General features: G+C 39.8%; 1 protein-coding gene across 2 annotated transcripts in view; it reads left to right on the top strand.

Moving 5' to 3' along the window:
* ATG10 (autophagy related 10) overlaps positions 1 to 22,356 on the top strand; it is a 237,446-nt gene extending 215,090 nt beyond the window's left edge. For both annotated transcript variants that reach the window (XM_044266125.1, XM_044266130.1), the window contains 2 exons: positions 17,646 to 17,743; positions 18,569 to 22,356. In XM_044266125.1, the coding sequence (XP_044122060.1) occupies positions 17,646 to 17,743; positions 18,569 to 18,668 (198 nt within the window). In that variant the 3' untranslated portion in view covers positions 18,669 to 22,356. The remainder of the gene's footprint in view (positions 1 to 17,645; positions 17,744 to 18,568) is intronic.
* Positions 22,357 to 23,261: the final 905 nt, after the last annotated feature.

Genomic DNA, 23,261 nt, shown 5'->3' with positions numbered 1-23,261 from the left:
ACAGCTCTAGCATTGCTATACTCAAACATAGCTTTATGCAATTAGGATTATAATGGAAGCTTTATTACAATGATATACAACTTGTATCATTCTAATAAAAGTTCCTGTACATAGCAATGCTTTAATAACATTGTTTCTGTAACAGTGATTCCTTAGTAATGGAGCTTCTCTCATGGCAACTTCATTATTAGGAAATGATTTCAGTAATAGAAATGCAAATAAAGATTTTGAGAGGAGGGTTTTATGCATGGCTCTATTACTGACCTGCTATCTTTTCATGCATTACATCTAATCATTATAAAACTACCACGTAGATTATAGTTATGCTTATTATTATCCTGTTACATTTTAGCATTTGTGTCCTTCCAAATTATTGAAATTAACTGCCATTTTAAAATAAAATTCAAGGGTTAAAGTAATTTAAATTTTAATTAAATTTTGTTTCGAAAGCAGTAAAAATGTTTCACAAAACCTCTAATTTTTATTGTATCAGAGCTTGAGTAGACCAGTCGCATTCAAACTGGAGTGTAAGTACCCTCGGGTGTATGTGAAGACTTCCCAAAGCGTGTGTGGGTATGGAGAATTTTAAAGGAATTAATTTCCAGATCTTCCAGTTCCATATGCATCCTCTCATAGAATTTCTCCATCTGTCTGAAAAGGCACTTGTGGCCAAGATTTTTCCTTTCCCACTTTCCCTTTTTGCCTTTCTGCTGCAGTACAAAACAAAGGCGTACCTCACACCCATCCCAGCCCTTACCATGGCGTATTGCTCACCTGGGCAACTAAAAGGAGCACTTGGACTTTATTTTAGCCTCCCTCTTCTGATCTCAATCTCTATTTTTAAGAGTCGAGATGTACTGGGCAGTGGTTAAGTGACTGGACTGTGGAGCCAGAGGGTCTGTGTGCAGATCCAGGCTCTGTGACCTTGAGACGTCATTTAAGCTTTCTCCACCTCGGTTTCCACATCTATAAAATGGGGTTAATAATAGTAGGGTGTTGTGAAGATTCAGTGGACTACATGGATTCATACATGTATGATGCTACTATGATTTCCAAAAATAATTCACTTTTTATGTATTATTTTTTAACCAAATTTTATAACATATTTAGTTTTGATTAACTGAGCACTATTACTAATTATAATGATGACTCAGTTGTCTTAGTTAATTTAACACTTAGAGCAAAGTGCTCATGGGAAATTTTGGAAAACGAATTCCTTTCTTTCTATTTTTTGTTTACAAGAATATGATCAATAAAAAGCTTTTAAGCATAAAATATACATTAGGATAAAGTTCTTTGACAGAAGCAGAATGAAGATGAATTCAAGGAGAAAAATGTAAAAAAAATCCAATTGTTTGTATATTTTTAAAAATGAATGATGGTAGGTATCAATGCTGTGACATTTATTTTCAATTGAGTACATATAACAGGTGACATCATAATATTACTTAGAACTGCATATGTATAAAAGCATGTATTTAAAGTGGTCAATATTTATAATACACTGGAAATGATACCCTTTTTAAGTATTTATGGAAAAATGTAGAAGTCAACTTATGTTCCTGACCCTGGAGGGGTATGTGTGTGTGTGTTTGTGTGTATCTTTTTTTAAAGATTTATGTATTTATTTTAGAGAGGGATGGAAGGGCACAGGGAGAGAGAAGCTTAAGCAGACTCCACGCCCAGTGCAGAGCCTAACGCAAGGTTCAGTTGCACAACCCTGAGATCACGACCTGAGCTGAAACCAAGATTTGAACACTTAACCAACTGCATCACCCAGGAGCCCCAGTTGATATATATTTTTAAAGTGTAGGTGTGTATAAGGAAAAATACTCAAAGACATTGGAATAAAACACTGACTTGTAGGAGTAAAGATGTAAGTGAAAGTACTGACATAAAATTACCTTTTCAATTTATGCTTTCTGAGTACTAGGTGTTAAGAATATAGGTATTGGGATGCATGGGTGGCTCAGTGTTGGGCCTCTGCCTTTGGCTCAGGTCACGGTCTTAGGGTCCTGGGATCCAGCCCCTCATCGGGCTCTCCACTCAGCAAGAGCCTGCTTCCCCCTCCCTCTCTGCTTGCTTGTGATCTTTCTCTCTGTGAAAAAAAAAAAAAAAAAGAATATAGGTATTAAGAATAGTATCTTCTTTATCAAGTTGGGAAACTAAGTACAATTCTGGAATTCTGAGGCTTCCCTAGTGGAAAATTGGATTGATTCTGTGTGAACTGACTTGGCTGAGTATATCCAAGTGCTTCACAGAGAAGGTCAGGGCATGGACATCACATACACACTCCCAACTTGATTAGTGCATAATGCCTGGAAGAGAGCCCTTGCCTTGAGGGGGACCTGGATTTGTCCTTTGATCTCTTTGTAGATAGGTCCCTCTCAGCGTGGATCTTGTCTTGAGGCCAAAATGGGGAGGCTATTCTGCTTGGTGAATGCTCTGAGAGTTTTATATCTTGCTGGAAAAGCAGCCGTTATTACTACTAGAAGAGCACTAGCAAGGCCCTCCCCTTCCCCCGAAAAAAAAAAAAAAAAAAAAAAAGAGAGAGAGAGAGAGAAAGAGTAGGCCTCATGAGGAACATGCTAAAAATAGTGTTTTCAATGTAAAAAAATAAAAACTGTTGAAGAAAATACACATTCCCTCAGGTGTGTTTATTGCCAATTATATTTATATCAGCTTGACATTCTTATTTCGTGCCATGCTGCAAGATGAAAGTTTGGATACCATTTTCTTAGTGGGAAAGTTTCATGTCAGCATATCCATAGTTGTAATCATAATGAGTATACAATGTTGTGTGCTGGGTTTTACACTTAACATTATTTTCCAGACCCTTGCCAAGTTAAGTCAAGAGCTTTTAGAGGAGTGATATGATAATACTATAGCCATATTTACACCAACTGCCACAGAATCTGAGGAGAGCATGGGCTTTAGTTAATGTGATTTTTTATGGCCTATTTTCATGGCCCCTTGAGACCCAGGTACCAGCTTGTTGGAGACTGGGGTAGGATTATCCAGGCCTCCTCTGAGAGACTGAAGCTTTGGCATAGCTTCCTGAAAACTTGGTGACCCTGCCCCAGCCAATCTGGAAAAACAGCATCAGGGACATAAGGTGTTTATGAGGATTTGAGAACGTCACCCCAACCCTGCCCTGAGCCCTAACCCTTCTCCATGTGTTTGTTCTCCTAGACCAAGTCATTAATTCCCAAGGGTTACATCCTATGGCCAAGTCAAAAGTGGCATAAAGCCTAAACTAGTTGCCTAGAGTCTTCATAAAGTCTGTGTGATGTTTCTGTGAAATAGTTCCAAGGAGGATTTAATTTTAACATTAAGACAGTGCTACTTTAAACAGTGAGGGAAGTTTGTAATGGTGGCAATATACATTAGTTTAATAATATTGGAGGGAAATGTGATAATACAGATCAACAGCCATATAGATACCCCCACTGTTTTTACTTATTCCTGAAATGTTATTATGAGGGAATAATCCATAATGCATAATAGTATAATAGTATAAAATGTATAATAGTATAATAGTATAAAACTGGAAAATGGTTTAAATATCTAACAGTGGAATAATGTTAAAGTCTATTATATTAGCCAGATAGAATATTATATAGCTAAAAAGAAAATTATAAGGAGTATGCAAAATACAGAACAGTATACATGAAATAATGTTAAGAGCTAAAAAGAAAAGAAATGAATCACAAAATGATATATTCACTGTGTACATAACTATGAAAGATAAGTAGATAGATAACAATAACATTGGGAAGAAATTAACCTTTAAGAGAAAAAAAGACAAAAATTCAAGGATGACCTAGTCTGAAGCAATCATAAGATTTATTGACTTCACTGGTGTGAAGGGACATGTAAGAGAATAATAGTGATCTCAGAGCTCAGCCTTGAGTTCATGTGGGAGGCCTGCGTGGATTTCCTGGTACCGGTTTTCTTTTTCAGTTTTAGACTCTCTTTTTTGTGTCCTAGACTTTCTTGTCTAGAAAATACTGAACTAGATCCAAGCTATAAAAATCAGTTCTTAAAATTCCAGCACAAGTTACTATGGAGAAATGAAAAAAAAAATTGGTTGGAAAGTGGGATTAGAATGTACATTTTTTAAAATCCTAACTTTGCTTACATTTTTAATAAAATATCGTTAAAAATAAGCAGCTGCCATCCTTACCCAAATACTTGTTTGCACAATACCAGGATATAATTGTCTGAGGAAAATCTGCAATTATAGTTTTATATGGAAGAGTGTAATTTCTTAATACTATGGTCTATTAGTAGCGTTGTTTTTGTTACCTCATTTCTAATTATTACTAGTCTAAAAAGTGGGAGCAGTATCTCATAGTAACTAAATTTTTTTATATCTTTGCCTAATACATTTCATTACTAAACAAGCAATAACAGATTTGTAACAGGTTTATCACATCCTTAGGAATTTTCTTCATGGAGTCTCTTTTGAGAGATCGTCTGAAGAGTAAAACTAATTTTAACTTGAATCACTGGGAAATCTGTTTCTGGGAATAAAAGGGATCTTTTTATTACCAAAGTTGGATAAGAAGCAGGAAGGAAATACATAACGGTTAGCTGTAAACTAGGGTTCTTTCATTAGGAATTTACTTTGATTATATTTTATCTGAAAAGAGCATTGTGATACTTTTTAAAAAATCATCTTGAAGATTCATCTGTATGTCTTTTTGTTGCCTTAAAAAATTGCGTTTGGCAGCGTTCTAAAAAGCAGTTAGACTAACAGACTGCTGTCTTATTCTGTGTTGCTCATAAAACATCTTTCCTGCACAATAGTTGTCAGATATTAATATCTGATTATCAATGAATTAGGTTGTTTGTCAGTTTGTTCTTGAAAATCCTTGAATTTTATGATTGCTGATTCACCTCTCTATTATACCCCCAACATCCCCAGCTCTAAAATAGTGTCACTGTTTTGGTGAGTATTTCAGAAATAGACTTAGTAAGCCAAAAATGGTCACCATTATGTAATATAGTGGAAGGGGAAAAAAAAAAAAAAAAAGAATTAATGCTTGGAAAGAACAAGCTCCCAATTGTTTTCCTTTAAGACAAAAATAGAATAAATGTAATGCCTGCAAGTTGCTTCATGCCGAAGTGTTGCATTTAGTCCTTAGCAGGCTTGGCAGTGGCAGGGGAAGACTCTGTTCTGTTCTGGAATCTGACGTGAGTCTCAGCTCCATCATTCCTGAGTGCTGTGACCTTGGGCAGGTCACCCCTCTGAGTAATTTTCTGCAGGATGGGTGGAGGCTAAATGAGGGTTCTGTCTAGCCCTGCCAACCCTCAAGGGTTTGACTAGAGAGAGGCAAACCGAGAGTGTCCTGTACAGATGCCACGACCCATCAGGTATTTTTTTTAAAAATGGATGTTCCCACCAGAACAGAACATTTTAATAAGAACATTGATATGGGACATAACAAGGCTTTTAAACAGAGATTTAGAGTCCTTTTTGTCTTCATTTAAATCTGTTTTATTTTTCTTTCTGTGACACTATATAAAAATCTCATCAATATACAAAATCATTCTGAGCCTCAGATTTTCTCATTTTCTCTGGATGAGAGCTTTGATTAGCTTTTTACAAGTTCTTCATTAGTAATTGGCTTGCTCTTTTGTTTTTGTTTTTGGCTGTTGTCTCTAATAAGTTTCTGTTCTATCAAAGAATTCTTTGAGGAGGCTCTGAAATATGCTACTGTGTGTTATGTTACAGAATATTACAATTTAATATTCTTTATAAAATGCAACCAACAAGTGCTATCGGGATTAAATGTTCACTTCTTCTTTTTGATGCTGGTGGCTGGGTTGGGTTGTTCAGTCTTAGCATCATGACTGACCTAGTTGTGCAGCCGTTCCTGTTTAATTAATAGACATTTACATAAGCTCTTTTTCCCCCAGCAAGCTTCATAATGGTCTTGTTGGTTATCTCCTCTCACCCTGTGAAGGTATCAGCAGTGCTATTTCTATTTTGCATATCAAAATACAGAGAGATTAAATAATGTACAACAAATTGATAACTGAAGAAGTTTGAGAACTCAGGATTCTGACATATTAATGGTGTTGCTTAAAGCAAAAACCTATATCGAGTCTATAAATATATTCAAACTGTGCTTTCTAATCCAGAAGTTGGAGTTAGGACTGTCAGCAGCCCAGGGAGGGAGCCCTTTGTAGATGTAAGTAGGAGTGGGAGAATTAGTTTCTGGACTCCCTCTGGAGCCTTGAAAGGAAAGTTTTTGTTAGCAGAGGAGGTGGTGTCTATAAGAACTATTGCTGTGATGTTGGTAATTTTTAATAAATATTCTAGGAAGTCTGGTGGCTTCTGTGCAGCATATGAATTTGAAGAACTCTCCTTTTTTTTTTTTTTAATCTACCTTTGCAACACAGTTAAGATTTTATTCCTAATTAACTGGCCACAAAATGTCAACAGGTGCAACTTGGGCCAAGTGTGGCTTCCCTGAGCTCCCCCTGCCTGTCCAAAAAACAAGGAGAAACTTGCTGACCTTTCAGGGTACATGGGCAAGACTTACATTTCTTTCCCACTTCAATCTATTTTTAAATATTCTCTCCCTGTCCTTGTATCTGTAACCTCACACACTCATTTGGGATAGGTGTCTGTCCTGGGATATTTCTCTCCTCACCCTGTCTTTCCCTGTCTCTTTTCAAAACTATAAGAAAGAATCGCTTGTACTTCAAACCTTGCTTCTTTGTCTTGGCTAGGTCTTGATTACTTCCAGAGAGTTCTTTGGATCTTACCAGAGTCGCTTCAGTTATTTAACAGTGTCGCCAACACAATAAACAAAAATGGTGTTTTTTTCTTCTCTAACTTTACCAAACTTCTCAGTCCTACCTAAAAGGTGGAAGTCTGTGTGCCCCTCACTTAACTCCCTCCCCCCTAAACTTGGAGTCATCTCTTTCTTAGAGCCTTCAACCATAGGCTTCTCTTCCCGCACCCCAAGTCATGCCAGCTGTTTCAGGCCTGGATCGGATGAAGCACCACATGTTCAGGAAGTCTTTGCTGCCTCCCACCAGTCCGAGCTGACCTCTCCTCTCTCTGAATTCCTATATTCCTGGATTTGTACCTTCTGAGTGCTGCGCAATCTGTTATGTGTTACAGTGATTTCTATAACCCTTGAATCGTGGGTGCCCTAATAAGCAAGGGGAGAGATAAGGAGTGGGCAAGAGCTGTCCTCTTCCATTTGAGTCCAGGTCCCTCTGAGCTCATAAAAATACACACCCTGTGTACAGCCCGGTGTTTCCGACTGCACTGTACTCAACACAAGTGTTACGGAAACCCCTCACGGTACAATGAAACAGTAGTTGAGGAGGCATCAGGATCTCACCATGAGTACCACTCCACGGAACAAAGAGTCTTTCCACCCATGGGTCCACAGGCCTGGGCTGCCTCTCATTTATTGGCAAGCTCTTCTCTGGCCTCCAGCGCTGCCGGCCTGCCTCAGGATTCCCGACATCTCAGAACGGGAAACTCTCATTCTCTCCTAGTGTCCCTGAGATCCCTACAGTCTTCCCTGGAGTGGGAAGCCTCCTCATGTCTCTTCTCCAAATGATGAACAGAAAAGTCCCTCCCACAGAGGGTATCTCTCTGCCGGCTTTTCTGGTTTCTGCTCACAAGTCTCGCTGCCACCCCCGCTCCCAAATGAAGGCATCAGGCCAAATGAAATTTCTCTTCTCCCTACGGATCGCTTTTTCCATTCTCTTTAGAAATCCTAAGTGGAGGGGACTGAGTGGCGAAAAATGTATTTGATCTTTGAAATTCTCTCCCCAGAGGACCAAAGCAGGACTTTGAGTATGGGGCGGGGGAAGGGGGACAGCTGGATTGTAAACCTCAGGAGCTGAGATAACGGGATGTTCTTTTATATCTTTCTATGACCTAAAACTAGACTACAAACTCCATGAGAGCAGATTTTGCTTCTGTCTCAAGTATGCTTATATCAAGTGTGCCAACAGTGGCTGGCATATAGAATTATGCTCCATAAATATTGCTTTGAGTAAATGAATGGGCGGACGGATAGGTAGATAGTTGAATGTTTAGCATGGAGTTTCACTCACAATAGGTATTCAGTGATATTTATGAACACATTCATCAAAAACATGCGAACCGATACAGGAGGGAGTTACGTATAAATTCGTTAGTTTATTATATATTTTAGTAGTGTTTCTTAGTTTTTTAGTCTGGGTAACACACCTTAGGGGGATACTGTGGTGTGGCAGGGGGTAGGCTAACTCAGAGAATTAAAATATGCATCTTGGCACATCAATTTTTTTCAGTAGTAATATAGGGTATTATTCTTTGGAAATAATAAACACCATGGAAGCCAATACATAGATCTTAGAACGTATTGCATAGTTGGCTTTTTTTTTTTTTTTTTTTTTTTTAAGATTCGTTTGCTTATTTGAGAGAGAATGAGCAGCGGGGAGGGGTAGAGGAAGAGAGAGAATCCTGAAGCTGACTACCCACTGAGCACAGAGCGGGATGCATTGCAATGCGGGGCTCAATCCCAGGACTCAGAGGTTGAGTCCTGAGCCAAAAATCAAGAGTTGGCCACTCAACCAACTGAGCCACCCAGGCACCCAGGTCAACATAAGTTTTTATATGGAGAGTTATTCCTGGCATGCCTCTAGACCCTCTCCTTTGTTCTGAGATGCGTTTTGGAAGAAATACTTGGAAAAACAGATATTGAAGTTCTTATCTAGAGACTCATAAATGTACAGAAGGTAATGACCTGGTTTTGTGACAAGGAGAGAAAATGTTTCTTTTCCTTGATCATCCCCACAGCAGCATAGGGGGCCACTAGGGCATCTCCACAAATATCCCCCTTATAAAACAGGCAGCATTTGCTGATAATTTACATTGGCACAGTAGCATGTTTTGTCTAGACAGTGATTCCACTAGTGTTTATTGAGTGCCTACTTGGTGAAAGGCACTGTTATGCATGCTGAGATTAAAATAGTAATCAGAATCCTTCCTCTGCCCTCAAGGAATTTGAGTTTAGTAATGGAAGATTCCTGTAAACTATTACCTAGGCAGAATGGTGTGGATCTAACCAGTAGGCTTAAGCAGGAGGTGCAGTGGGAACACAGAGGGAGGGCACCTGGTGCAGGACTGGGGTAGAAGAAAGCTGAGATCTGTGGGAGGGAAATGGGCATGAGTAGGTGAGAAGGGGTGGAAGGGTATTCTGTACAGAGAGAACCTCATGTACAAAGGTTTGGTAAGAAAAATAGTGTATTTGGGGAACAGCAAGTAGTTTAATGATAAATTGTACATAAATATAAGTAAATACCTAGTTTTCTAATGCTGAATAGGATTTTTAAATGTAAAAATGATAAAAGAAGTGAAAAAAAATACAGATTTAATTAGTTAATATTATATTCCACATGTAAATCATCCTGAGCAAAATTTAAGGACAACGAACAATGTAGAAATTTAAGGTATTTTGAATATTTCAGCATCTTTTACGGGAGCTGGTGTTATTCGTCTATGTACCACTCTAATACTAATATTTGAACCAGTGCATGACTCACAGTGATGGTTGAGTGAATGAAAAGAATTAGTGTCCTCAAAAGTTATGGAAGAGCGAATACCCATTAATAAGAAAACCCCTGCAAATCCTCACGAGACAAAGAGTCAAGAAAACGGGAGCAGACATTTCAACTTGGGAGTCATCCTTGGCTCTTTCTTTTTTCTCACACAGAACATTGAATCCTTTTACAAATCTTGGTGGCTCTCTTTTCAAAATAAATCTCCAACCTGACCATTCTCCCCCACCCACACCACTATCACCTAGTGCAGGCCACCTTCCTCTCTGAGCTACTACACCACATGCTAGCTGCTCTTCTGCTTCTCCTTCTCCAATGTCAAGACTAATATTTGAAACTGTAAATCAGACTATGTCATTTTCTTCAAAATCTCCCCAAAGTCTCCCCATTGCACTCATCATAAAACTCCAAATCTTTTCCATGCCTTGCAAGGCACTCCATGATCTTACCTTTTGGTTACCCCTCCAGGCTTCCTTTTCCCACGATCACCCTTCATTCCACTTGGCCATTTTGTCTTCATACTGTGTTTTGAGCACTGCAAGCACTCTCCCTCAGGAGGATCTTGAGGTCTTTGCCCTTGTTGTTCCCAAGCTGAAATTACTCATTTTCCAAAGAATTACGTGGCTTGCTTTTTACTTGGTCAGCTCTCTGCTCAAATGTTACCTCTGCAAAGAAGCCTTCCCTCACCAACTTGCCAAAAATAGCATGCCTCCCCACCATTCTCTACAAAGGTTTTTTTTTTTCCTTTTACCCATTTGACCCTTTCTACTTTACTTAATTCTATGTAAATCATGTAAAAAGAGCAAAGGAAAATTCTTAAACATACCTCTTCTTCCGTCTCCACCCTTAGGCATCAGAAAAAAAGCATATGTGAACTTGTGTGGAAGAATGCACTTATAATACTAGGCCTCAAAGAATTACTGCATTTATAGTTCTACTAGGTCACAATTTAAAAAGTACAGAATTTATAACAAGCCTCTAGAAGCGAAAGCTTAACAAAAACAACCAACTGTAGTATCAGATGCTCAAATTTGTATCCTAAAAATTTTTGATGCAAAAACACAAATAAATATGTTGAATATAATTATTAAAATGGAAGAGAATACAGACAGTAAAAATACAGGAAGAAGAGGCTATCAAAAATGATCAGGTAAATTTAACCACCAACCCAATGGAGCCTTTGTTGCATCACCACTTCCAAATGGAACCTTTGAAAGGAAAGCAATCTAATTAGAAGGCCTAAACTAAAAAGCAGATAAAGATAGTTAAAGGAAGCATTGATGCATTAGAAGAAGACTCTGAACAAATTATACACATTATAGAAAAAAACTAAGAGAAAAATGATAAATATAACAGGTTAAGAGACACTAGGGAGGGAGGAGGACAAAGATGTGTCTAATAGGAGTTCCAGAAGAAGGATCTAGAAGGAATGAAACAGAATGAATATTCCAAAAGGCTAATGTTGAGGCTTTTCCAGGATTGCTGAAAGGACTCTGATATTCAGATGCAGGAAGCTCAGTGAATCCAAACAGGATAAATGAGAAGGAATCCACATGTGGATACATTATAGTAAAACATCAAAGGGAAAGAGAAGATCTTATAAGTGACAATGTGACCGAAAGTTCACTTCCAAACAGACAAAAATGGAAGCCAGGAGGAAAAAATGGGATAATATATTCAAAGTGGTGAGAGAATATAATTGTAACCTAAATCTTTTTACCTACAAAAACTTATTTTCAAAAAATGAGGGCAAGATAAAGCATTAACAATATGGGGCATTTACCGCCTACAGATCTTCACTCAGGGTTGTTCTGAGGGACATATTTCAATGATTAAAAAAAAAAAAATGATTCCAAAATGAATACTTGAGATATAGGGGGAAAATGGCAAGCAAAAAGAATAGTCAGATGTGAGTCAATTTCAAACACTGAGTTCAAAAGATTAATAATTTCTAGTTTATGGGATTAAAAAACAAAAGATACAGCTGAAATACTGGACCATGATAGTGCAGATATCAGGAAGGAATGATCAGAGTTAAACACCCCAGGGCACTTAACTTATTTGGGAAAAAGGCAAATATACTGAGTAACTATATTTTATCAAGTCAAATGTTTACTTAAAGATTGTGGGATAATTTCACATTCATAAAAAGAGAAAAAAACAATGAGAAAAAAATTGAGCCTATACTCAATTCAATGAAAAGTAGCAAAGGAGGAAAAATGAAAAGCAAAAGAAACATTAAAAATAGAATAAGGAACTGGCACCTGAGTGGCTCAGTCGGTTAAGCGTCTGCCTTCAGCTCAGCTCATGATCCGGGGATTCTGGGATCGAGTCCCATGTCAGGCTCCCTGCTCCGCGGGGAGTCTGCATCTGCCCCTCTTCCCGCTTGTGCTCTCTCTCTTTTGCTCTTGCTCTCAAATAAATAAAATCTTAAAAAAAAAAAAAAAAAAGAATAAGGAAAAACTCTAAGGGGCAGCTGGATGGCTCAGCTGGTTAAGCATTTGACTTGATTTTGGCTCAGGTCATGATCTCAGGGTCATGAGATCCAGCCGGGCATCAGGGTCTGCAATGAATGTGGAGCCTGCTTCAGATTCTCTCAATCCCTCTCTCTCTGCCCACCCCCCTCCACACCGCGCACTCTGCCCCTCCCCCTGTTTCTGCACATGTACTCTCTCTCTAAAAAAAAGTCTAAAATACACTGGAACAAATTAAATTATACCAGGGATCGCAAAGCCTGTAAGTGAAGCAAGCACTCCATTTAAGAGATAGATTATAAAGGTGGATTTCTTAAAAACCTGTCAATGTTATTTTTATGGGAAATATATTATTTATATGAAACATGAGGATACACGTTGGAAGGCAAATGATATTTGAAATGCATAAGGTAAATGGAAAGTTGGTATGGCTATATTTTTATCAAAAGTTCTTTTTGGGGGCACCTGGGTGGCTCAGTGGGTTAAGCCGCTGCCTTCGGCTCAGGTCATGGTCTCGGGTCCTGGGATCGAGTCCCGCATCAGGCTCTCTGCTTGGCAGGGAGCCTGCTTCCCTCTCTCTCTGCCTGCCTCTCCATCTACTTGTGATCTCTCTGTGTCAAATAAATAAAATCTTTTAAAAAAAAAAAGTTCTTTTTGGAGGGCAGAACGCATAATCAGAGATAAGTATGATCACTTTGTATTAAAGCTTCATTCCCTAGGAAAATATATGCATTTAAATAAAGCAGCTTCAGGATATATAAAGCAAAAATTGACAAACCACAAGCAGAAGTGGACAGATCCGCTATTACAGGGGAGATCTGAACTTCCTTGGATATTCGTAGATCAAGTGGATCCGAGTCTAGAAAACATGGATAACACAAAAACCCAGCTTGATCTAGTAAAACATGGAGAGCACTGTAGGCAAAACTCAAGGTTCCATATTCTTCATATATAATTCTTAAGCACCCATGGAACATTTAAAAATTAAGAACAACAAAATAAATCCAAACAAAATATATGTAGGGCAAAAAATAGAAATAAGTACAGAAATCTGTAAAACAGAAGACAAAGAAATTTCTCAAACACCAACAAAAAAACGTATGGCAGGGAGTGGCATGTAGTTGGCACTCAAGAAACATCTATCTGTTCAATGAATAAAAAGCAATAGAAAACTACATGTGGGCACATGATGAAGTTTGAAATTCACCAAATAGTGATTAAATCTGAGTTGGGCAGTTTTAGGTTATCTTGCTTTTACTCTGCTATTTTCTGTATTTTCTGAGCTCTCTCAGAAAATGTATTGCTCTTATAATTTTATGAAAGCACATTATTTAAAAAAAAAAAAAAAGATTTTGGAAGAGGTGGACCAGAGAGGATTAAACATCCTTGCTGCCCCCTCTGGTCAGTGGGGTGAGGGAGTGCCATGTAAGACTGGACTTTGGAAGTGCTTCACCTCTCACTCCATGGGTGACTTTAAACATAATCCCTTTGAACCCATTCCCCAAGGTGGCAAAAAGAAAGCCTTCCTCAAAGAATTACTCGGATAGGTGACCCCATGCAAAGCACTTAGTACAGTGTCTCATTCTGTAACTGTTCAATAGCGGTGTTCCTTTCCCTGCTGGAGGAAGCGGGCTTAGGAAGATATCCCTCTCCATTTCTAAGGAATGTACCCTGAGTGGAAGGCAAATTTGATCAGTCTGGAATATGAAACTGGATGAAAGCTCAGTATGTGAAATTATGTTTGTGCCCTCCTGGAGAGCCAGGAAAATTAAGAAACGAACCAAGAAATTCATTCCCTTTATTAGATGTAAGAATGAAGGTGCAGTATTATCATTTCCTTGTGATAGTCATATCTAATAGTTCTGAAACCAATTCACAGTATTCATGTCAGACTTATTTTATGAGACATTTAACCATTGCTAAATTAAATTTCATAGGAGAATGTGCCTATATAACTCCTCTGGAGTTACAGAGATAGAAATCTGACCCATCATTTCTATTTTCACGGAAAACCATTTAGCAGAACTTTGTTCCAGTAGAAGTGTTTATTGAGTTGTAAGCCTAACACAGTTCATTGGCTGCATGTATTTCCACACTGACATTTTTCTCAGTGCAGATTTGCATCAGTTCATTAGTACTGACAGCAGATGGTAGCACTTTCACACAAATTTACCTTCTGAATTGATCTAAGAAATGTCACTAAAAAGATCCTGACAGTTTTGATGTTCTTCCATTTCTGAAAATGGTATGTTAAACAAATAAGGTGTAGGATTTTAGATTTTTTTTGAACTCCTGCACATAATTCCCAAACTAAAAATGAAAGACGGCTTTCATCTCTGATTCTGGCTGTCTGAGGGAGAAAGTAGAAAATACAGATAATCTTTCCAGATAGCATGAGCCTTAAACAATCTCCATTGTAGAAAAATGGCTTTTAGAGAATATTATCCAGATTGATTCTCTACACTGATCAGATGGCTTGAATTATTTGTAAATTCTCTACCTTGCCTTGAATACAAATTGCCTGACTTGCAGAAGTAGCGGATTGAATGTGACTGAAAGCAGAGTACTGGCTCAGGTCATAAGGCTAACTTTGAATTCTCTCACTTCTGCAGCATTAGGATATCTCTAAGATTAATCACATTTTTAAACTATGGATCCTTTTGCCTTGAGTTAGGGTTAAGTCATTATAAAATTATCAGGCAAGAAGACTTAATATTTGCTAAGTGAATAAGGGAATATATGAATTCTAATCACATCAGGGAGACTATTTTTCTACATTACATAATGATTATTACATTCATAATAACTAAGGTTATTATGTCTTAAGGTATTCAGTAGTCTTACATATTTAGAAACAAGGATTTGGGGGTACTTTTAAAATTAATTTTCCACCAGTATTTAAAAAGCAATTAATGGTTTGGTTAATTTGCCATAACTAAGAGAAGCTGTTGCATTTGAGAAAGTATTGGGTGTTGGCCATATACAGTTTAACCATGGAAGTGATTATGGATGTTTTTGACACGTTGCTAGAAGAGTGGTCATGATTAACAACATACTTAAAAGATTTATTTAACAACAAGAAGGAGCTTTTGGGTTCCAAGTGCTCTCAAAATTGAGGGACCCTTCTTATTTTGTTCATGGCACTTACTATTATTTGGATTATCTTATTTCTTTATTTGTTCTATGTATTTATTGGCTGTCTCTTGCACTGGCATGTAAGTTCCATGGGATCAGGGACTTCGTTTATCTCTGAGATATAGTGATCTCTGTTACCATATCCAGAACTGTTCCTGGCAGACACGTAAGAGATGATCAGTAGACGTATGTTGAATTAATAAATACTAGTTTAAGGCAGGTGAGGGGAGCCAGAATCAAGCTGGACAGAAGGACTTGCTATAGGCATCACACATTTGGGATGTGACCTCAGGGTCTGCTCAGTGATGGGAGGGAGGGGTAGTAAAAGATCAGAAAAGAGGGAGCCCAGGCTCTGCTCTAAGTCAGGCCACTGGACAGACTCTGGAGGTGGTGGCACTTGGTGAGACCTACACCGACCCACACCCAGTCCTCAACCCTCATGCACCCCCAAACCTCCACACCCAGTGTCTCCAATACACAGTGGAGGTGCCTCCAGTTTCCTGTGAGTAGGTTTGTACACATGCACACAGACATGAGTGTTTTGGGGTTCGAGGCCAGAGTTAGCAGCAACAACCACACGTAATTCTTTCCAGGGATGCTCTGAGTTCAGCTCCTCCTTGGACTGGCTGAGAAGAGGAGAAGAAGCCAAGAGAAGAAGTTAGGCCCCTAGTCCAAATCCAGCCAACAGGCTTGTTTTATTTGGCCCAGTCTATGTTTTTTTTTTTTTTTTTTTAAGTGCCAAAATTTAAATTTAGGAGGCTTTACATAAAAATCTGGATTCCTAGGCTATTTTGACAAATGGGAAGACCTGGCACACACAACCTGCATTCCCACATGGCACAATTGGCTGGAGCAGAGTAGCAAGCCTAGTCTTGGCTGGGAGTACCCTCTAGGCCCCCACAGTCCCTGTCACCAGCTGGTATAGTCAACTGACCTCGCTCCTTCAGGTCACCTGTGCGATCTGTGTAGGTATTTGTCTTAGATTGCTTGGGCAGCTATAACAAAATACCATCGACTGGGTAGTTTATAAACAACAGAAATGTATTCCTCACAATTCTGAAGTCTGAGCTCAGGGTGCCGGTCTGTTCTCATGAAGGCCTTCTTTCAGGTCGTACACTTCTTGTTGTGTCCTCACGTGGCAGAAAGGGGTGAGCTAGCGTTTAGGGTCTCTTTTATTTATTTATTTATTTATTTATTTACTTATTTATTTTTAAAGATTTTATTTATTTATTTGACAGACAGAGATCACACATAGGCAGAGAGGCAGGCAGAGAGAGAGAGGGGGAAGCAGGCTCCCTGCTGAGCAGAGAGCTTGACGTGGGGCTCGATCCTAGGACCCTGGGATCATGACCTGAGCCGAAGGCAGAGGCTTAACTCACTGAGCTACCCAGGTGCCCCTAGAGGGTCTCTTTTATAAGGTCCTAAATCTCACTCCAGATGGCTCTACCCTCCTGACCTAATTACCTCCCAAAGCCCCACCCCCTGTAAGACCGTCACCCTGGGCATTAGGATTTCAATATATGAATTTGGAGAAATGCAAACATTTAGACCATAGTAGTATTTGCGGTTGCAGTCTTTGGCATAATGGTGAATCTACAATGTAAACAACCAATAAATTTATTGTCAATAGTTGCTTTAGCGTCAGTACAATTTGTTCGAAGTAACTTGCTACATAGAAACCTCCTAGGGCTCCCCATTGTTTGCCAAATGATGTGCATTCCCCGACCTTGGCTGCATCTGACCTGTACTTCTATCTAGTCATTCTCTTACAAAGGCAGTGGAATTCCATCGAATGGGCTTTTGACTTCCAGAAACTGCCCTATAAGGTTGGAAAAGACAGAAGGATAGAAACGGATAAACAGAGGGACTCAGGAAGAGAGACAGACAGACAAACAGAAGTATAACAATTTAAATAATGCAGGCCATTCTCCTTCCTTGTCCCCCTGCCATTTTACCCATCGAAAGTATGCCTGTTGCAGTACAGTCGGGCTCAAAACAATCAACACGTTGGCCTAGTTTCTGGAAAAAATGTGTAAGATTTTGGTCCCCTTGCAAAGAGATGAATGAAATGCGTGGTTCAAATGGTCAGGCTTCTGGGCTTCGCAGACATCCTTGAGGGAAAACTGGAGAATAATTATAAGCCAAAGAGAAACACCAGTTGACAAAGAGTTCAAGGGAACGGATAAAATTGATCTACAGTTCGTATTGTGTAAAACAAAGCCGTTGTGGCCTCCTGTTCTTGACTGTACTACTTTATCAATTCCTAACTCCTTCTCTCCAGCTTCTTCTCATGTTTGGATTATGAATTACATTTCAAAACTGAAATTGATCTGTATCTTAATTTAGTAACTTGGAATTTAAAACACACGTTTATTTTAACAAACCAGATTGTGCGCTTTAACTTTTTCAAAGTAACTCACACTGGCGATCCCGGACCAACTCTGATTCCTACAGGAGCACCCAGTGCTGGGACAGCCCTTCTTTGTACTTCATCCCTGCAAGACGAATGAATTCATGACTCCTGTGTTAGAGAATTCTCGAAAAATCAATAGGTGAGAAACACCATCAAGATACATTGGCCTTTACTCTTACTTTAAAAGTGTAAATCTTTTTATGTGACTCTAAAAGCTAAGCTAAAAAAGAAATATTTTTTGTAATAATAGTAATGGCTAACAGCTATTGATTTTTGCTGTGTGCTAGGCACTGTTCTAGGTATTTTAGAGATATTAATATGTTGGATTTTTATAACACCCCTGAGCTAAGTTCCATTATTTTACCCAGTTTACAGAGGAGAAAGCTAAAGCATAGAGAGGTTAAATGACTTGGCCAAGTTTACACAGCTTGCTAAAGGGTAGAACAGGGATTTGAGCCCGGGCATTTTTGCCTCAGAGCCATGTTCTTTTTTTTTTAGATTTTATTTATTTATTTAACAGAGAGAGATCACAAGCAGGCAGAGAGAGAGAGGAGGAAGCAGGCTCCCTGCTGAGCAGAGAGCCCGATGCGGGGCTCGATCCCAGGACCCTGAAATCAAGACCTGAGCCGAAGGCAGCGGCTTAACCCACTGAGCCACCCAGATGCCCCTCAGAGCCATGTTCTTAACCACTCCCTCTGCTATCTTAGCAAATGCGATTAATTTTAACTGTCACATTGGAATCACCAAGAGGAGTCAGGAACCTCAATGCCTTGACTCCTCCTTTAATTACCTCAGTCTCTTTGGATCTCAAGTCCTTGTCAGGCAATGGAGCAAACATTTGGAAATAACTGGAATTCCACATGGTGGGCACACACCTTTGAAGTCAGCTTGTCTCTACTGTTGGTGGTGATTTTCCACCACTCATCCAACATTAGAATTGCATGTGTTTTCACTTGTTTCCTAGGAGTGTCAACTATATCACGTCATGGCTGAGCGTTGTAGGGCCAGTTGTTGGGCTGAATCTACCTCTGAGTTATGCCAGCATCGCCTCTCAGGATGAATGAAGTGTCCCTTGACAAGGTAAAAAGGAAAGCCTGTGCTGAATGTTTTGCTATTATAAAGATCCTGTTGTCTCTGTTGCACTTGGGGTCCCTACTGGCCCCATCAAATATTAAGTTTTCTTTCATCTTTAATAATTATGGCTGAATATGAACTGTTTGTTTAGGTTCCTGACCAACCTGTGCCCAAGCATTTAGGAAGCATTGGACTTTGCTATAATAACATTCACCCAACTACAGGAGTGGAAGATTTTATTTCAGAATTGTTATTCTTGAAATACGTCTTTACTGTTCAGTTAACCTTCTTTTATTCTCTTAGCTTTTGTTTTGTTCTTGTTCTTCACTTTCTTCCATTGAGCCAAAGAATCTAGAAATCGCAGCATGAAGAACACCAAAAGCGTACCTGGCCAGCCCTGGTTTTAACAGGACAGATACCATGCACTAGTTCAACTCACCAAGATTTTGACATGGATTTATTTTTCCACTGGAAGCAAATTCTGCAGTAACCAACAGGCTGTGTCCCTCATCTAGAAGAACTGTTGGTTTGGAGTTGCTTGCTTTGTTTTTCATTTTATCTTGCCAGGGGCTGAAACTAAGACAAAAATACAATTGTCTCTTTAGAGAATCTAGATTCGCGTCTATTAATGTGGGATATACTTCAGGGTCACCTGAGAATCTTTTATGACTGCAAATGCTGGGGTCAACCTCCTGGAACAGTCTCTCTGGAGTGATTATGACACACTTGCTTTTGGAGAACCTCTGATCTGGATGTACTGTTGGTGTGGTATTTATTCGTATTGTTTGGGTCTCCCAACAGGCCTTTTCTAATTCTGTGTATAGCTCCAACAAGCTGGACGTACTTCCTAACACTGGGCATTGCCCTGCGCCTCCTGGTCGGTAGGAATATCCAGGAGATGTGTGTCTGCGAGGCAGTCTGCTCAGAGCAAGCAGTCGGGAAGAGGGGATTATCTGCTGGCCACTCACAGAAGACTGTGCTTGTGCTTTTAGTCTGTAGGTTGGGGCTGATCTCTCACACAAGGAGCTGAAGTAGAGAACGGGTTAATTCAAACTGCTGGAAAAGCTAAAAGTAAACTTTAAAATGCTGAGCTGCACATATTCATGCTGGGATGAGAGCCTGCTTACATGCTTGCTGGGTATTTTGGTATTTACCACTTAACATCTTTTCAACTTCTTCAGGGATTCCCACCCCCCCCACCCAACTCTCCCTAATGTAAACACAGAGCTCTCAGCAAGTCATTTCTCAGACCATGCCATTCCTAGGGTAAACAAAACAAAACAAAGCAAAACAACTAAATAAAGTATAATAATATGTTGTCTGGATGATGTACTTGTCTGGTAATAATAGTTATCCTTTGCTAACAGGTTCTGAGATGATAGTAGTCAGTCACTGTAGGGACAGCGGGTAGGTTTTGTGTTGGTGTTGGTGTTGGTGTTGTTTTTAAGTTAATTTTTTTCCCCTCTGATTGATGAAGACCTTAAAACTCATCAGGAGCATGAAAAAGTTCTGAAAAGGTCTCTTCTAGATTCTAGAGACCTCCCTCCCCAGAAAGATCCCTTTCCTCAGGCTACTCTCTTCCTTTTCAGAATATTTCCACTTAACAAAAAATTTTAATTTTTGGTTGATAAAAATTTCCATTTTTGAGAATGCAGCTATATAACAGACTGTTATCCCAACAGTCATAAAACATTAGAAAATATTTTGTTTTCTCAAAGTAACAGTTCTTACTCTGCAATATGAGGCTTTTGCCTCTGGGTTTCTTCTCCAGTTAATATAATGCAAAACCCCTTCAAGCAGAAATAAGGCTGGTTAAAACTGCTTCCAGCCAATATCCTGAACTCTGCTTTTGTGTAGCATTGGAAAACTTCCTTCACCTCTTTGGTCCTCAGCCGTGTGATTCGTGAGAGCAACTGCAATTCTCGGGTCTGTGAAATACAAGTGTAGAGATCTAGACTGTGAGTTTGGTTAGCTGCCAGCTGTGTGACTTGGGCTAATTGTCCTCATCTTCGTCTTTTACCATCTCTATGTTTAAAGTCCCTGAATACCCATCCCACCCACCTACCAGGAGCCAGGAGGAGACCAAAATGGAAAGTCCTCCTGAATGCGCTTCATAACCAGCACAATGGTGCATGGAGGAAGAGGGATGAGGGATAATTGGTCCCTTGCTCCTTTTCAGCGTCAGCAGACCCTCCGAGCTCATTTCAGCCTTGATTCCTCCCGACACACATGGGCCCCACATTCTTATCTGACGGTTGTTCATGCTGGTTCCCACCTGGAAATGCTTTCTTCTCCATCTCTCTACTCGAGTCCCAACCTACTCCAGGAAATGCACTCTTACCAAGCCATCTCTAACCAACCTGCCCCTTCGTTACTTACTATACTTAGTCATATCAACATTTAATTGTCTCCCTTTCACTCTGATTTCTTTCCCACACCTTAATGATGAATAATAAGTAACTTACCCACTTCTTCTTCCTTTTTTTTTTTTTTTTTCCGGTATGTTGTGAGGTGGCATGCAGAGAAGAGTTGCTGCCTGCCCCTCGTAAGTGATCTGGGAATGGCTGTCAGTCCAGGGATTTGACTGGGTGGGTGAGAAGCTGTGTTAACCGTTCAGTACTAGCTTACAGACTAGGAGTTAAAAAACAAAACTAACCATCCTCCTAACACAGATGTATTAGATAAAGAGGAAAAAAAAAAAAGACGCTAAAACTGGGTTTTTGCATCCATTTTTCCTAAGATTTCCTAAGATTTTCTCTTAAGATATGAGAAAATGGAGGTCTGCATTGTCACAACCAGCTCTTACATAATTCACAGAGCTGATATTCCAGTGTGTTGGGGTTTTTATTTTTTTACGATTAAAATGTGAGTGTAAGAATATACAAATACTCACTCCAGCAGATACCTATTGAGTTCCTCTTATATACTGAGTCCTAGGCTACCTGCCAGGGGTGATATGCAGAAGGACATGACCCTGGCTCCTAAGAATGCCCCTAGTCCACTGGAAAAGTCAGACAAGAAGATTCAGGGACAGAAGGTTGTGCTGTGGCAAAGGTGTGCAAAGCAAGCACGCGGGGAGGTCCGTAGAAGAGGAATGTGAGTGGAGTCGTGACAAGCTTAGGATTTAGCTAGGTCAAGAATGCAGGAAAGCCCTTGAAAATGCATGGGGAAATGGTCAGGAGTTAGGTTGGCTAGCAGAACTAGTGAGATTGGCTAGCAGAACTGGGGCTGGGTCTGGAGGAAATCGATTGCCACGCTGAGAATTTGCATTTGGTCTGAAAACCAGAAAAAGCCACTGAGAATTCAAGTAGAGGAGGTGAAGTGATCATATGTGCATTTTAGAAAGATTCTGTATCTTTAAAATGACAATTGCATATAACTAACCACACACGTACTTTGTCAGTTTTTTCACCAGCAGGTTCTGGCCCACAGGCTTTAGAAGGTTGGAGTGGGGGATGTGCTGGGAGTATGCCAAGGACATTTTTCAATATTTGCCCAGGGTCTTCCAAAACAAAACTGCCAGTGTCCTGAAAAGCCTGAGTCTTGGCTGTGTTACCTGGGGCAATTCACTCTACCTCTCTGAGCCTCTCTTTCCGAATGTATTAAATGGAAGGAAGTGTATTAGATCATGTAAAATCCAGTTACTAGTTTATGACCTATATATATGCTTTTATGAAATAGGGTATGTCTGGGAAACACTCCCTGTGTGTCTTCTTTATTCTCACAGTACTACACCACAACATTTCTGACTCTAGATGTGTGGGGTTTTGACACAACAAGCAATTCTGCAGTACCAGCTGGGATCCTACAATTCAGTTCAGTTCTGACATTATCAATCTGAAGGTAGGATCAAATCCTGTAAGTGAAGACTTAAGTCCCACAAGACTGGCCCACTTTAAGACTCCAGTCACAAGTCCCAGGTTGTGAGCTGTATTTCTAACTGACCAGTTATAAACCAGCATTACCATGACCCCCCCTTGGGTTCAGTAATTTGCTAGAATGACTCCTAACATTTAGGGAAACACTTATGTTTACCAGTTTCTTATATAACAAAGGATATGCAAAGAACATAGATGAATGGATACCCAGATGAAGAGCTACCCAGGGCAAGATCCAGAGGGTCCCAAGTACAGGAGCTTCTGTCCCCATCGAGTTGGGATCCTCTACCCTCCTGGCATATACATGTGTTCACCAGCCTGGAAGCTCTCTGAACTTCAGACTTTGGGGATTTTTTTTTTTTTAAAGATTTTATTTACTTATTTGACACAGAGAGAGAGAGAGATCACAAGTAGGCAGAGGGGGAGGAGGAAGCAGGCTCCCTGCTGAGCAGAGAGCCATGTGGGGCTCTGTCCTAGGACCCTGGGATCAGGACGTAAGCGGAAGGCAGAGGCTTTAACCCACTGAGGCACCCAGGCACCCCAGACTTTGGGGATTTTATAGAAGTGTCATCACATAGGCATGAATGCTCATTAACTCTTCCTGGAGGATGAGGGACAGGGCTGAAAGTCCGAAGCTTCTAATCAGAGCTAGGTCTTTCTGGTGACCATCGCCCATCCTGAAGCTATTCAAGAGCCCACCAAGAG

The sequence above is a fragment of the Neovison vison genome, chromosome 1, assembly GCF_020171115.1.
Source record: "Neovison vison isolate M4711 chromosome 1, ASM_NN_V1, whole genome shotgun sequence".
In the NCBI taxonomy this organism is placed as follows: Eukaryota; Metazoa; Chordata; class Mammalia; order Carnivora; family Mustelidae; genus Neogale; species Neogale vison.
Note: the sequence above shows the minus strand (reverse complement) of the source record. Positions and strands in the feature narration are given on the sequence as shown.